The 14,359-nt window shown below is 51.5% G+C and overlaps 1 protein-coding gene across 3 annotated transcripts in view; it reads right to left on the reverse strand.

The window, feature by feature from the left end:
* Positions 1-706: 706 nt before the first annotated feature.
* Positions 707-14,359, reverse strand: part of PKD1 (polycystin 1, transient receptor potential channel interacting) — a 139,076-nt gene continuing 125,423 nt past the window's right edge. For 2 of the 3 annotated variants that reach the window (XM_039490882.1, XM_039490880.1), the window contains exons 40-46: positions 13,468-13,642; positions 12,547-12,672; positions 11,964-12,138; positions 10,556-10,843; positions 8,720-8,854; positions 7,956-8,270; positions 707-7,337 (exon numbers count right to left, since the gene is read on the reverse strand). In XM_039490882.1, the coding sequence (XP_039346816.1) occupies positions 6,699-7,337; positions 7,956-8,270; positions 8,720-8,854; positions 10,556-10,843; positions 11,964-12,138; positions 12,547-12,672; positions 13,468-13,642 (1,853 nt within the window). In that variant the 3' untranslated portion in view covers positions 707-6,698. The remainder of the gene's footprint in view (positions 7,338-7,955; positions 8,271-8,719; positions 8,855-10,555; positions 10,844-11,963; positions 12,139-12,546; positions 12,673-13,467; positions 13,643-14,359) is intronic. The other variant, XM_039490883.1, reaches the window with a different exon arrangement.

A 14,359-nucleotide genomic window follows, 5' to 3' on the forward strand; every position in this document is an offset into this window, starting at 1 on the left:
AGCATAGATTAGTTCTCATGGCCCATTCAGTCCTTGGCCTCTCAAGACTGTCTTTAAGGAGGCCAGTGGTGAAGTGTAGACTCGTGTCTGAGCAACACTGGACTGGAAACCTATGGACTCCGTTCCCAGAAGCACCACTTTGTAAAGTTTTTGGGTGCTGCTACCTGGGGCTGGATTTGAAACAGTGACACAGAAGTAAGAGGCTGACTCCCCTTCTATGAATTTTTCAGATGTTAAAATACATAATGGTATGTAACCACTTGCTGCAGTTGCAGGAATGCTGGTGTTTCCCAGTGACATACATGGAGCCACATGTGACCTATGTTGAGTCCATGCGCCAGATGCATGCTCAGCCACAAGCAAGCAGCCGTGAGTCTCTTTTACATGGCGCAAATTCTGTATTCGTTTTGAAGTAGAACATCTATCAAAGATCTCAATGCTCCTTAATGAAGTAACATGGATTAATTACCCCGCTACCAATTTGTTACCAGTAATCAAAACCGGGTATTTTTCACAGGTTTGAATTTACTCAGTATTTGAAGTTGTCGAGCTGGACTAGCTCTGAAGCGAATAGCTTTCAGACCTTTCTGTCTTACTGCGGCGCAGTACCTCCTAGATGCATACTTCAGACAGCGCTGTATATGGAACACTAACAAGCAAAGAGGATGTCGTGGCCACTTCCAACAAAAGCATAGCAGACACTTACTTAGCAGTCCATGGTTTTTATTTGACATTGTCATTTTGAAGAAACATTCCCACAGTTACAAAATAGGCTCTTTTGTTTGCAGATGTAACACTGACCAGAAGGCAATATTTTGGTGCATTGGTCCTGCTCATCCATTGCCACAAAAAGCATTATATAGATTTCCCACCCCCCAACCTCCACCCCTTAACTAGCTGATAGGGTTCTGTATTAAGCAGCTTGATACTATTGCATCATTGTGAGACTTAAGGCAATAAATAAGAAACCATCTCTTGGTGACTATAAACACAAAATATACATTCAAGAGTATTTATTAGTTAGGGATGCAAGTCAAACGTATTGCTGTAGACAAGGAGTATAATCTCATGACTAATAGTTCTGGCTGCAGCTAAGCTCAGCTTTCGTATACTTGCTACCTTAACTGTGACACTTCAAGGAACCCCATGCTTGTGGCTAGCGGCTCTGTACAAACAAGTGCCCCTCTGAGAACGATGATAGCTTTAAAGCTGTGTGACTGAAGTGTCCGGCTTCTCGGAAACACCCATGTGGGCTCTAGAGCTGCTCCACCTACTGGGATCCAAGAACAGTAGTAGGGCAGTTGTTCTAACCCATCTTTGCTCTTCTACAGTTAGAAGAAGCACTTGGTAAGACTCATTCGCACCACCATACACACGCGCACACAGCTAGCTGGATAAGAAACTCATTCACGTTAAGGCCTAACTTGAGGAAAAACCTGGCTCTTCACCTTGGGAGCATCCTAACTTTAACCTTTACTGCCACCTACGAGCTTACGAAAGGCCGGGCCAACCGCTTTGGCTTTGTTTGCTATCATCTCTTAACTTTACAGTCCCTGCGTTAACTGTGTTCAGTGACCCTCCTCTGACAGAGCCTAGTCACGGCTTTTGTGGGAGAGGGGCGTCTAAATACACTATCTACTGTAGCCACACCAAAACTCACAACAAATGTCTCATTTTTGCCCTTTAGCTCTTCAAGTTTCTATTAGACTTTCAAAGCCCCTGGCAATTAATTGATACATTCAGCCTCAGTACCTAGTCCCTGCAGATACCATTTAGCTCTTGAAAATTACAGTTGGTTGAGAGGCCTCTCATCTCAGATATATCCCCCAATACCATGTTTTTAACTGTTGTCATGTCTATGGCCTGTCCTCTACACCATGTGTTTAGTGGAGCAGTAAAAGTGGAGTCTTTGGCTGGCCAGCTAATTCTGTTCCCTGCATAGGGGTCAGACTCCTAATCAGAAGGACTAGAGCAATGCTATCTAGTTTAGTGGGCAATTGTTTTCATCCATGTGGGAAGCTGTTAGCAGTCTTGGTGTCACCTGAGCATGGGTATTTATAATCAGGGAGAATCGTTTTATTGTGTTCTCATCTGGCCTGGCCTCGGCTGGTGATCTGTGGTCTCATAAACATTCTTGCAACGTGGGAGGGAGACCCTGTGGTAATATTTTTTTTCCCTAAACTGCACTCCAAGCCCTCTGTCCTCCAGGTGCTATCGTCCCAAATGGAAAAGGGGGAAGCGAATTGGTTTGTTCAGCTGGCAGAGCACGCTGACAGATAGGGGGTGCTAGTGGCCATGGGAATGCTGGGGTGAAACAAACTTGGTGAGGGTCTCATGTTCACTGCAGCATCGGGCAGGGGGAAGTGTCCGGCTTAATTGTAGAAAAGACCTACGTGTGGAAAAAAGTTCCTAGCGCTAGGGTAGGAAGGATATTCGAATAGTGAAATTCCCACTAATATAGAATGAGACCTTCCCCTACGTGAAATACCTTCTGTAAGGCTCTTAGAGGCACTCGTGTGTCTTGGGCTGACTTTCCCCCCACCATCTGAACATGGTGCTAATTCCCTTATTTGTTAACAATCAACACTCCTCATCTGATTTCTAGAACTATTTCTTCTCTTGAGGCTAACCTTCCCCAGATCCAGACACGTCTTACATTCGAAAGTGCGCTGTATGTAGAAAATGGAATTGAATCACAAAGAATCAGTTCTGAGAGACCCTATTATCCCATTACCACTTGTTCTACAGAAAGCTATAGCAGGCATGTTGGAATGTTTGTTCATTTTAAAAGGCAGCGGATACTTGAAAATCCTTCCTTAATACAGGTAGAAGTTTGCCTTTACCTCCAGTCCTTTCACACTACTTAATTCTCAAACCTTTCCTCCAAGAACCTCCAAAACTTCCTTGAAAGAGTCATCAATTAAAGGCAGAAGAGGGACCATTAGACGAGGCTGACCTGCATAACACAGGCCAGAGGATTTCATCCAGTTACCTCTGTACTGAGCCCAAAGCATTGGTTCTGTCTCACAACCTCCCCCTCCTTGCAGTGAGGTGAACCAGTAATCCCTATGATGCCGCTAAGGAAAAGGACCCCTGGAAATGATGACTTTGCGCAAGGTCACACAGCACATATTGTAGGCCTAGAAAGGCTGAGTCCTGGTTACTGTCAGTTAAATCACACCCCCCTTCCCTTCTAATTTGATAGAGGAGCCTGTCTGCTTCATTTTTTTCCCAAGCATGGGGAAAATCAAGTGAGTTGCTAGATTTGTCAGTACAGACTGCACGTTGGCTCTTGTGTGTTTGTGATACACCTCTCCTCTAACGCTGCTTTGTTTCCAAAGCCGGGCATTGGGAATCCAGCAGAGACTTTGTGGTGAGTACTTAAATGGTGGCCATGCTGTTTGTGAAAAGTAAAGGGAACTGGGGTTGTTAAAAAGCAGTGGTTAAATTGTCTGAATGTGCCCCCACCCACCCCCACTTCCCCCAAAAAAATCAAAGGGCAGATGGATTGCAGTAAACTCAATAGCAAAACCTGCCCCTTGCTCTGGGTTCAGTTCTTCTAGCTGAACTATCCTTCTGGAACAGTAGTGGTGGTGGTTTTGTTGGCCCTGTTTTCCTTAGTGACTGTAGTACCTGCAGCTAAGGGATGGGTGCCCATAACGTCCACTTGCCATTTTCCAACTCGTATCCTCCCACTCCAGATGCCACTTCCAAAATTCCAAACACTTAACTTTTGCCACCCTAACCACAGCTATTCCATCGCCTACGGTTCCTGCTTCCATTTCATTCCATCTATGCTCTACTTACCCCCTGGCTTGCTGTTCTTTTGTCCCCTTCCTATCACCACCAAACCACCTTGCCGTTGTAAAGAGAACGTTCTTTATACATCACGCTAATCCCTCCCCCCCACCCTCTGCAACTGCTCGCCTAGTTCTGTCCTCCGCACAACTAACTCAACAAGTACAAAACGACAAGAATAACTTCCATGGCTGTAAACCCCAGGCCTGCTGCTCAAGTCTCCACAGAGAGGGAAGCAGGTGGGGAGTGCAGCACAAGGAAAGTCAACCTGGATCCAGTCTGTGGATTGTTGGAACACAACGCTATGTGCAAACCATCTCATGCACAGCAGGAGAGAGGCATCAGGAGCTGGAGAGCGAGAATAAGCAGCAAAAAGGTAAGAAGAACTAACTCCAATGGAAGTGTCTTATGGGAAACCCTGTCTCTAGCCTTTGTAGAGTTACGTAGCAGGAAAGGCGCAGACTTCCCCGCTTAGGGCTCTCTCCTTGCCTGGATTAGGTAGTTGCAATACTTGGAAAGGAGAGCTCTCTTACAAGCCAAGTGTCTTCTAAGAACGGCAGCAGTGGAGGCTAGATGGAGTCTAACAAGATGCTGTACCATGAACAATGGCCCCTGCTAATATTGGCCTTTGGTTTCAAAGAACTCCCTAGCGTAATGCTACCTTTCAAACGCTTTGAGCAAGATGTGGGGGGAACAACAGCTAGTGCATCGCGAGAGATCCCACTGCCACTCAGCTCCACCGGTTGGGCCAGCCCGGCCCGCACCTCATCTGGCACAAGAGCACGCACGCCACATGCACTCTGACACCTAATACTTTATATACAACGAACATTCCCGGAAAGAAGCACTTAATACATCCTTTAAATAACTCTGACAACAGTGTTCTGTCTCCTATCTACATGTGTCAAACATGGTACCGATGCTATGAAAATATAGCAAATATATACATTTCAAAACCCCGTATAAATTACTTACAATATACATAACGCGGAATGACAAGGGTGAGGTGAACACGGGCTGGCCAGGGGGGTTCCATGGGCACTAGCTGCCAGGGAGATTTGGCTGATGGTAGCACCACTTAGCATAGCTGGAAATAATTTACATAGGCTGTGGCTGCCCAGACTAGGTGCAGTTGATTGTTACCCACGCCAATTTTCTAAAAGGGAGTGCTGGGCAAGTACCTGCCATGGCAGATCCAGCGTAGCACAGCTGTAGCTTGATATACTGTGGATTACAGCGAAGTGGGGAGTGAAAGCAGTTGGAGTAGGAGCGGCTACATCTTCCTGTCCCAGACAGAAGCAAACCAAGAACCATCTGCCCCTGTCTCTCACCCCCTCCTCTGCCGGCAGGTGGCATATTCCCTGCGTCACCTAGTGCATTTATTTTTTGAATGCGTTTGTTGTTCCTTTGTGGAAGCTCCTAAGAGTGCTGGTGAGTAAGTTTGAGTGTTATGAGCTGGCACCCGGGGATGGTTCACTGGGAAACTGCGTTCACATTACCGTTTGCTCATTTCCGTTTATGATTTTTTTTTTTTTACAAAAGAAATACTGCTTTCATGATATATTATTCCATTCTCGTTAAAAAGGTCGCATGTGTCATTGTTAGCCAAGGAAAGCATTGTTAAAGTGCTCGGCAGTACATACAAAAAAGTAAACCCAAAAAAAAAAATACATATGTCAATACATTCCTTCAACTATAAAACCCAAGTAGCCGACGAACCATACTTACTTACCCATTCAATCCACTGGCTGGGGGACGATCAGTAGCTAAAGGGAAGCTGGGCCGGAATGGAGCCAGCATGCCGGCAGCCCCCTCTCTTACCAATTAAAAGACCCCCCCTCCCCCCAGGTCTCCAGTACCTTTTTGGTTGAGCTGTCACTAATTGCCGTGTCCTAAGACTGGTTGGTTATTGGAAGCAGTGGCTTAATGTGGATTTCATGGTCATTCATATTCTTTAAATATTGAATTTCTTTAAATACAAATAATAATACCAAATGCTGGAGGATACCACGAGCCAATACTGAAAACTAACTGATCTGGGTGTAGATACTGTCTCTCTCTATTCATGCCAATACAAATATTGAATTAAATAGCCCCCTGAAACCTGTCGTTTTCCTCCACCCACAGTGTGTCTGGTCTATGAATCCAAAAGTCCGTTAAACCTTAACTACTTGCAATTGCAGCTCCTCTCTTCCCGTTTTGGCGCAGCCAGCTGAGCTCGGGAAATCCTGCTTGAATTGCTCCTCGCACCATTCACGTTACTTCGCAGCAGTTCTTGATAAAGCAACAATAACAGACCTCTGCTTTTGGAATCTGTTCATTTTGTTTGAAGCTAGGGTCACTTAACAAGAGAGATGCTTCTTTTTAATATTGCCCTGATTAATGTTGCTTTTCCTCTTGCTGCCAATGCTAACTATGACTAGGAGAGACCCCTGCGGCTTCTCTCATCTGGCCGCCTTGGTGACGCAGGGGTTGTCCTGGACTGAAGGGCCAAACAGTCTCCAATGAAACCAAAGAGCTGTGAAACCGTCGCTAAAGTAAACAGGAAACGGAGGCACCTAGGTAATAGAAGCTGCCAGTATGTACAACACACAGTGGCTGTGTCCATCTTCATTAGGCACTTGGGAGGCTCAGGACAACACCTGTATTCTTAGCCGCGTGTCCTGAGGCGGCAGGGATGCTGCTAGCATCTAAGCTGGCCAAGAGCCCAGGAAGGCACAGTGGCGCCTCAATCCTTGGTGTGGCATGAGTGCTTCAGCTTCCCACGCCGGTTCCCTGCGACTCCTTTCTGGCCCCAGGCTGTGGTGGAACCTTCTCGGGCCACGTTACGAGGCTCTCGCCTCCTTCCCAGGGGTGGCGCAGTGAGGTATTTTCCCAGAGACACTGCACGCCGTCTCCAGTTACTTGATGCTGGGGTGGACCCTGTTCTTTGCCCGCAGTGGCTTTTTCTTCCTGACCGCCGGCGCCGTGGTGGCATACGTCTTGTGCGGGGAGAGTAGAGAAGCCACGCTGAGGCCCCTACTGGCTCGGACTATCCGGCTGGGCACGCAGCCTGTGCTGCTCTGCAGGGCACCCAGGGCGCTGGCGGGAGGGGAGGGCAACAGAGGGTCTCGGGGAGGGTGCAGGTCGGTGTTGGAAAAGTTCTCAGGATAAAGTCCCTGTGGCCCTTGATCTGTGCAACCCAGGCGGTACCGACTCAGCAGGTCCTCAGTCATCTGGATGTATTTCATCCTGGTCCTCCTGCTCTGGGAGTCCTCCAGCTGCTGCTCCATGCGGTAGACGTCCTCTGTCACCTGGTTCACTCGGTCAAACTGGGCCAGCAGCATCTCGAAGAGGGAGAGGAGCCGCTGGACATCAGCATCCACCTCTGAGCTCTCCCTGGTGCTCAGCACCAGGCTGAGCCCGTCCAGCTGGCTCGAAGAGGTGGAGGCCCTGGAGCTGTCGGAGGCTGCGCTGGGGGTGGGACCCCGGAAGGACTTGTCACTGGAGGATCGGGATGGTAATGGCTCCATCCCTTCGAACCTCACCTTGTGCCGAAACTGGAAGGGAAGCGAGAGCAAAAGAGGGTTAGTGCAGAAACCAGGCACTGGTGAACCCCTGCCTGTCGCCCTGAGGGGCCCGCTCCACCCCAGCAGGAGGGATGGGAGTGAGCTCTTCATGTCAGCCTGGAATGACTATCTCCACCTGCAGAGTGCTCCCCACTTGGCCTGGCCGGCTGGGGGGGTGACCCAAATGAGGAGGGGGAGGGAGGTTTATATATCCACCAGCCTGATTAGAAACCAAACTGAACAGTGGGGGCGGCACAAGATGGACATGCCGGGGACGATGCCGCAGGCAGTCTCTGCTCCTGCCAGCCAGGGCATGCGCACTGCCACCAATCCTCTACCTGGGACACCATCGATTGCTGCCAATCCTTCCGGCTCCTGCCAGTGGTGGCCCGTGACCCATACTGCTGTGGGCAGTGGCCTGTCACAGCTTGCCCCCACCCCACTGCCAACTCCAATGGGGGAAACAATCAGTGTTTGTATTGCCGGTGAAAACACTGCCGCACCATGCATCCAATGCCGCCCCCAGGGCACCTGCACCTCTGGCCATGATCCACCAGCCAGGAGCCCGGGCCTCCCCCCGGCTAGCACACTGTGGGACTGTGCACCTACTTCCTTGACTTTGCTGAAGCCCATCCACAGCTTCAGCCTGCGGACGAAGAGCTCCACCATCTCGTAGTCCTGGGGCTCGAAGGCCGGGCGGTACAGCTCGAAATTCATCTCCCGGTAGCTGTGGACAAGCACCGCGGCGAACAGCCTCAGCACGATCCACATCTCCAGGACGATGTAGCTGGCGCAGAACAGGTAGTACAGCCCCGAGGGCTCGGGCAGACAGAGCCGGAGGTTCACGCGGCCGCGGACCGCAGCCACAAGGAGCAGGAGGCTGCTGCTGAAGCTGTGGAAGGATTCTGAGCAGGAGGAGAAAAGCTGCGAAGGGAACACAGGGGTTTCAATGAAAGGCCGTTGTCTCAATGGCAGAGTGGCCATATTACCCCTTGGAGACTGCCCGTCGGTCCCAGACCTCCGAGCGCCTTGCAAAGGGAGGCAAGCGGCAGCATCCCCAGCTGCACCTGCTCCACCTATCAGCCACGACGCGGATGGGCTGCCTCTGTGCCCCCTGCCAATGGAGCCTCAGGGGGTTCCTGGAGTTTCATCCCCATGGTCCCGCAGTCACTGATGCCTCTGCTGCAGGCCAGGAAGGGGCCACCTGCAGTGTGGCCAGACGAGCTGAGACTCACTCACCACAATGCTCGGGCTTGGATCGGAGCTGAGGTCCCTCTAATTAACCCTTCCCTTTGTAGCTAATCCAGGAGCTCTCCCTCAGCAACGCACAGCATAGGGTGCGTCTCAACTGTGTAATACAAATCAGTATTTACCAGGAAGCCAAGCTGGGTATAAGCAAGGACGAGCAGCGCCAAGGCCAGCCCTGCCGCAGCCAGCTCCTTCGTGGACTTCTGCAGGGTTTTGCCGAACACGGACCATTGCCGGACAAAGCGCAGCTGCTGGGCAGCCTGAGACCAAAGAAGAGAAGCCAGGTTTATACCCGTGTGGATCAAGCGTTTCGGGGGTAGCTTTCCACCCTGTGGCACTGTTGCAAAGAAACACACTGCCTGCCCGGTGTTCAGAGTCCACTTACACAGCTGGCATGTGGTTGATGAAGGTCCACGTACCCTCAGTCTGTTTTCAACCCCAGCCACTAAAACATCTGCATTGGCTTAAGCAGCCCTCGGTTGAGGGGTTCAAACTCATTTAAATAAACACAGCAAACTTCAGAACAAGAGTCCCCAGCGTGTGCTGCTCCTGCCGGCCGCCTGGGCAGCCATTGCGCTCTGCCAGTCTGTTGCCACGTTGGTCCCCTCCCCAAACTGTGGGCGAAGTTTTTATCCGTGACCTGAGAGCCTAAAGCTGTCTGCACGGCCCTGTGCTTCAGACTATAGAGACGTGACCTGCTGTGCTGCGCTGTCTCTCCCGTGTGACTGCTGGGGTGTGAACTAAAAGGTACCTCCTTCATGTTAATGCTTTGTAATGTGTCTGTTGGCCTCATACATCCAGGCTCTGGTTAAGGGGCGGGAGGGGAGGACGTTTCCGCATTGAGGGTCCCTTGCACAGAACGTCCTGCCAGCAGCCCTGCCTCTTTATAACAAGGGAGCTCTAATTCGAGTGCTACTGCCTCAACTGTAACAGCCTGGCCTAGGGCGGGGGAGGCTTCAAAGGATAAAACCAACCCCTTGTGTGGTTCTCCGCTGGAGCACAGACCAGTATAACGGCTAGGCAGCTGGTGTGTAGTGTGCTGGCCACCGTTGTCGCATTGTGTGGGTGTGCTCCCCTGTCTGTCTCTTGTCTGATCCTGTAAGGTCTAAGGGGCAGGGAGTATCTTTGTTCTATTTGTACAGCGCCTAGCGCACATTTCTGGGGGGTTGCTTAGCATCACCAACCCTTTTCTGAACAGCTAGTTTGCAGCTGCACTTAAGCTATATCTCACTACTATTACTATTAATTAAATACGGTTGGGTCCCAGGGTCCCAAGTATGTAAATCTAGTGAAGAGAATACGGTCAAGTTCATCTCCTATACAAACTGGGAACTGAGCACTATGTAATTTAACCCAGGTTTATAGATCAGAATATCACAAGAGTTGGTGTATTGCATTACACTGTCTAAGGGCTCATGGACAGATCTTCAAAAGGGCTCAGTACCAACAATCAGATTTGGGGAGTGGCTGGGAGCTGAGCTCTTTTGACAATTTGGCCTGCGAAGCAGAGTTCTCCTTTGAGAAGTGAGCGAACATGACTCCATGTTTGTGTTTCACTGGTTCCATATCTGGTTGGTTGGTTTACACCAATGGGCATCTGAGGGTCACCCCTTCATCTTCAAGGCTGGGTTTTGGAAAGTGAGATGGCTGGAGTTCCTCAGCTCTACCACAGTATCATAGAGTCACAGGACTGGAAGGGACCTCGAGAGCTCTCTAGTCCAGTCCCCTGCACTCATGGCAGGACTAAGTATCATCTAGACCATCCCTGACAGGTGTTTGTCTAACCTGTCTGTATTACTCTTAATAAAGGAGAGACGAGGATCTAATTACTACTCGTGCTCTGGAACTAACACTGCCCAGGAAAGGAGGCCTGGGACAGGCGTAGCTGACTCAAGTGTTACTCCAGCTGCATGAAGTGCATTTAAGACCTAGCCGTACCTCGCAGCAGGCCCCCGCCTTACCTTTACAGTCAGCAGGAAGAGAAGGGAAGCGGCCAGGCTGTTGAAGACTGAGTTGAGGAAGGCCACCTGGTAAAAGCTGGTGAAGCCCTTGCGGTTCTTCAGATACTTTGCCCACTGCTGGTCAGCGATGGTGGCTTGGCTCAAGTGCACCACCACGGCGCAGGTGGTCAGAAGGATGAGCAGCCATTGGCTGTAGCTCCCAAACAAGGCGAAGTAGGCCCTGCCTTCCTTCTTGATGAAGAGGGACTCGGAGACCACAAAATAGACCACAAACGCCATGAGGAAGACCTGTAATGTAGGGGAGGAGGAAGAGTTCATCCAGAAAGAGGTGGGTTGCAATTACAGACCTGCAGTGCTGTCAGTCCTTTGGCACTGCCCACTGGCCCCTTGGAGCAGTGGCAGGGCCATCGTCCCGTGATGGCACAATGGGGTCCATACTACTGCCTTTAACTCCCATGATGTTGTTATGGCTGCAACCCTGCCACGGGGACATGAGGCCAAATCTGTCCCTGGTGGAGCTCCGTTGACTTGCTGGTGATAGGTGAGCACTGGCGTGTGAGACAGGCTCTCCCTTTCTCTGGCTCCTGCGGGGCCAAGTGTGCTGTCACCACAGCCCAGAGAGCTAACTTAGGACCAGGCCTCACCTTCGAGCAGTGGTGCGCTGAGTTCCTGTTAGCCCCTCAGGGCCTGCCAGCCTTGGGCGGATCAAAGCGCAAGGCTCCATGACTCTCCCTCAGTCCCCTAGGGCAAACCCTGCCCAACTGGAGGCTCCTGGGAAGTTGGGGTTTTGTCTGTCAGAGGGCCCTGCCCATGCCACAGCCCCAAAGCGCCCCTCATCGGTACACAGGCCTCATCCTTTAGCAGTCGCCCATGAGAGGAGAGGGTGAAACATGTCTGGATTCTGCCTGAGGGTTTTTTTTTTCCCTCTCCCACCCAAAGAACTCCTCCAAAAGGGAGGTATTCAGTGACTGTATCCCTTGGTGATGGGGGCGTGCGGGCTTTGGGCCCAGCAATGGGGGTGGGAAACCATCAGCCAGGTGACTCTGAGCCATGGGAGAAGGACGCAGCTATTCTCCTGAGCCAACAGCACACCCTAAAAAGGGGGTCCCGACAGCCCTCCCACAGCACAACTGTCAAGCGAATCTGGGAAATGGGCTCATAGCAGCAAGCAGAACAGGGCTGAGTAACTCCCCGACAGCCAGATCTCAGTGACGTCCATCCACTGTGCGAAGGTTGCGACTGAGAGCAGGGCTGCCAAGGAGGGATAATTGTACCAGGACCCTGAGCGCAGGGGCCCCTGCAAAAGCCTGTAAGTGGGGTGAAATGGGGGCGGGCCTAACGAAAGTGACGGGAGCCCCACATTTCTCTCCACAGGCCTGACGGAGAGGAGCAAGGCTGCGGAACTGACCATCATGACAAGCTGCAGCGTGACTCCCCCACTGAGACGCAGCAGGGGGAAGGACCCCACTGCGATGGCGGCCACGGCTCGCCCCGCCGTGGGGAACTCCAGTCGCAGGGTGACAGCGGCGTGCAGGTCCACGCTGGGGTTGTACTGCGTCAGCTCCACAAAGACTGCTCTGCTCCTGTGGGGACAGAGAGGCGAGCAACGGTGTCCCTCATGTCAGGTGGCACCATTTATTAGGGGCTGCCAGAGCAGCTCAGGGTGTGTCTGGGCCAGCATCCACCCTGCAGCTGGTGCAGGAGAGGCCGGGTGTCCACCGTGAGTGGATCTGAAGCCCACCAAGGAACCGCAGAGGGGAACACATCCTGCCTGCCTTGGTTGGATAGACACAGCCTGACAGCGCACCCATGGTGAGGGAAGATAAAAGGGGGTCCTCTGAATAATCACCCCCCCCCTTCAAAACACTTCTAGGCTTTGCAGACAGCACCTCAACTCCCTGCACTGAAAAATACAGATTAGGGCTCGGTACTGTTCCCAGGTTACAGCCAAACTCAGGGCTCCTCCCTCCACTGCCTTGCCAGCTGCTTACATGTTGTTGATCCAGTTGTTCTGCTGAAGATAGTCCACGTGCGCTCTGCTCTCCTCCAGCGTGGCTCCCAGCTCCTGGATGTAACCTCCACTGTCATACACAGAGACATAGCCCCAGTACCAGACTCTGCAAAAGAAGAGGAGCCACTGGTTGCATTTTGGGGGTGGGGAGTTGCTGACCTGGCGTCATAACTCAGGCAGAGCCAGGAGGAGTTGCATTGTTTTACTTTCCATGCAAACGGAGGATTGAACTGACTTACGGTAAGTGTCTTATTTAATGCATCTAGGGCATGTGAGAAATTACAAACAAAACCCGTAACAACTGAAACAGCCCAAAACAGGCCCTAGCCCATCCCCCTCCAAACCCATCTTGAAACACGCCTCCCAGAAATGAGCCAGAGCCAAACAAATGCTAGAACGGAAGCTAAATGAGCACAGACCCAGATTTTATACCTGTTTCCTGAACCCCTCTAACCGGCAGTAACAGGACGCTACCACCAACATGCAAAACTTTCCTTGCTGAGGTTTTAAATTGCTCTGTAACTCACTCCTGCTCTCAAACAGCCATTTTGAAATATCTGTATCCCTGGCACGTGCCTCCTCTGCATTGCAAAGTACCTCAGGGTGGCACTCGCTTATACGCACAGAGCTCCACCCTATCTTCCATGGAGTGTGTGTGCCACAAAATAGCAAATGGGGCTGCATGATTCGTGCCAATCAAACTGCTAAGGAACACAACCAGCTGGCAGCTGGTTAGAACCGCACTAGGCCTTCCGTAGTGTTCATTCGGTTGGCTCTCGGGGGCAGCAGTTGGCTGAATTGACATGGCAGCTGGAAACGGAGTGGCTGTAAGAACCCAATACTGTGACTGGATTTTGCAGCCAGAACAGGAAATGTACATGTGGAACGCGCAGCTTCGTACCCTGCTAGGTCAGGCGGCGAGTAGGACCACGTCTGTGTTAAATTTACAGATACTCTCTTCCAGCCAACAGCATAATCGCCAGTATTAAAGCCGTTAGACCCGTACGTGCATTTCTTCGCAGCAACAGGTGCATCCGTCCCGCTACGGAAATCGTGAATGGTATCCAGGCATTCTGCTGAAAAGAGGCCAGCATCATGTTATCTTGGCAGTGATGAGACATGAGACTGCCTGCGCTGGGGTGTCTGCACCTATCTGAAGGGGTTTGGGTACCTTGGGAGGGGTAATTAAGCTAGTGGACTGCATCTGGGGGAGGACTAGGCTGGATAGACAAGCGCTAACAGAAGGTGAAATTCAGCTGAGCAGCTGTAGCCTGGGCTGGTACAAAGCTAGGAAGCCGAGACCGGAAGGGGTTGCTGGGGAAGGAGGCTGCAGCCACTCCCTGGCAGTTGGGAGCTTGCGTCAGACCCCAGGGGCAGGCCAGCACGCCAAGAAAGAGAAGGCAAGTAAGAAGTAGCAGAGGGCAATAGCAGTGGGGTTTGGAAATAAGCAGACAGTCGTTGCTGGATAGCGGGTCCCTGTGCTGGAACCCAGAGTACTGGGCAGGCCGGGCTCCCCTACCAGCCACTGGGGAAGTGGCACAGGCTGGGAATTACAGAGGACTGCTGGGTGGATTGTCCAGTGGGATTTAGCGACCCTGGAAGGGGAAAACTGCCTAGTGACTTGGCTGGAGGGCAGAGTCCCGGAGAGAGAGCACCCTCTGTTCTGGAGCATGAGACAGGCCACAGGCTGAGTGAGTGATGGAAGCGGGCGCTGCTCCAGATGAGAGCTGTTCCCCAGACCCAGCCACCAGTGAGTAGGGAAACCCGTTACATGGCCCCTATGAACGTCCCTG

Source organism: Mauremys reevesii, linkage group 10 (assembly GCF_016161935.1).
Source record: "Mauremys reevesii isolate NIE-2019 linkage group 10, ASM1616193v1, whole genome shotgun sequence".
In the NCBI taxonomy this organism is placed as follows: Eukaryota; Metazoa; Chordata; order Testudines; family Geoemydidae; genus Mauremys; species Mauremys reevesii.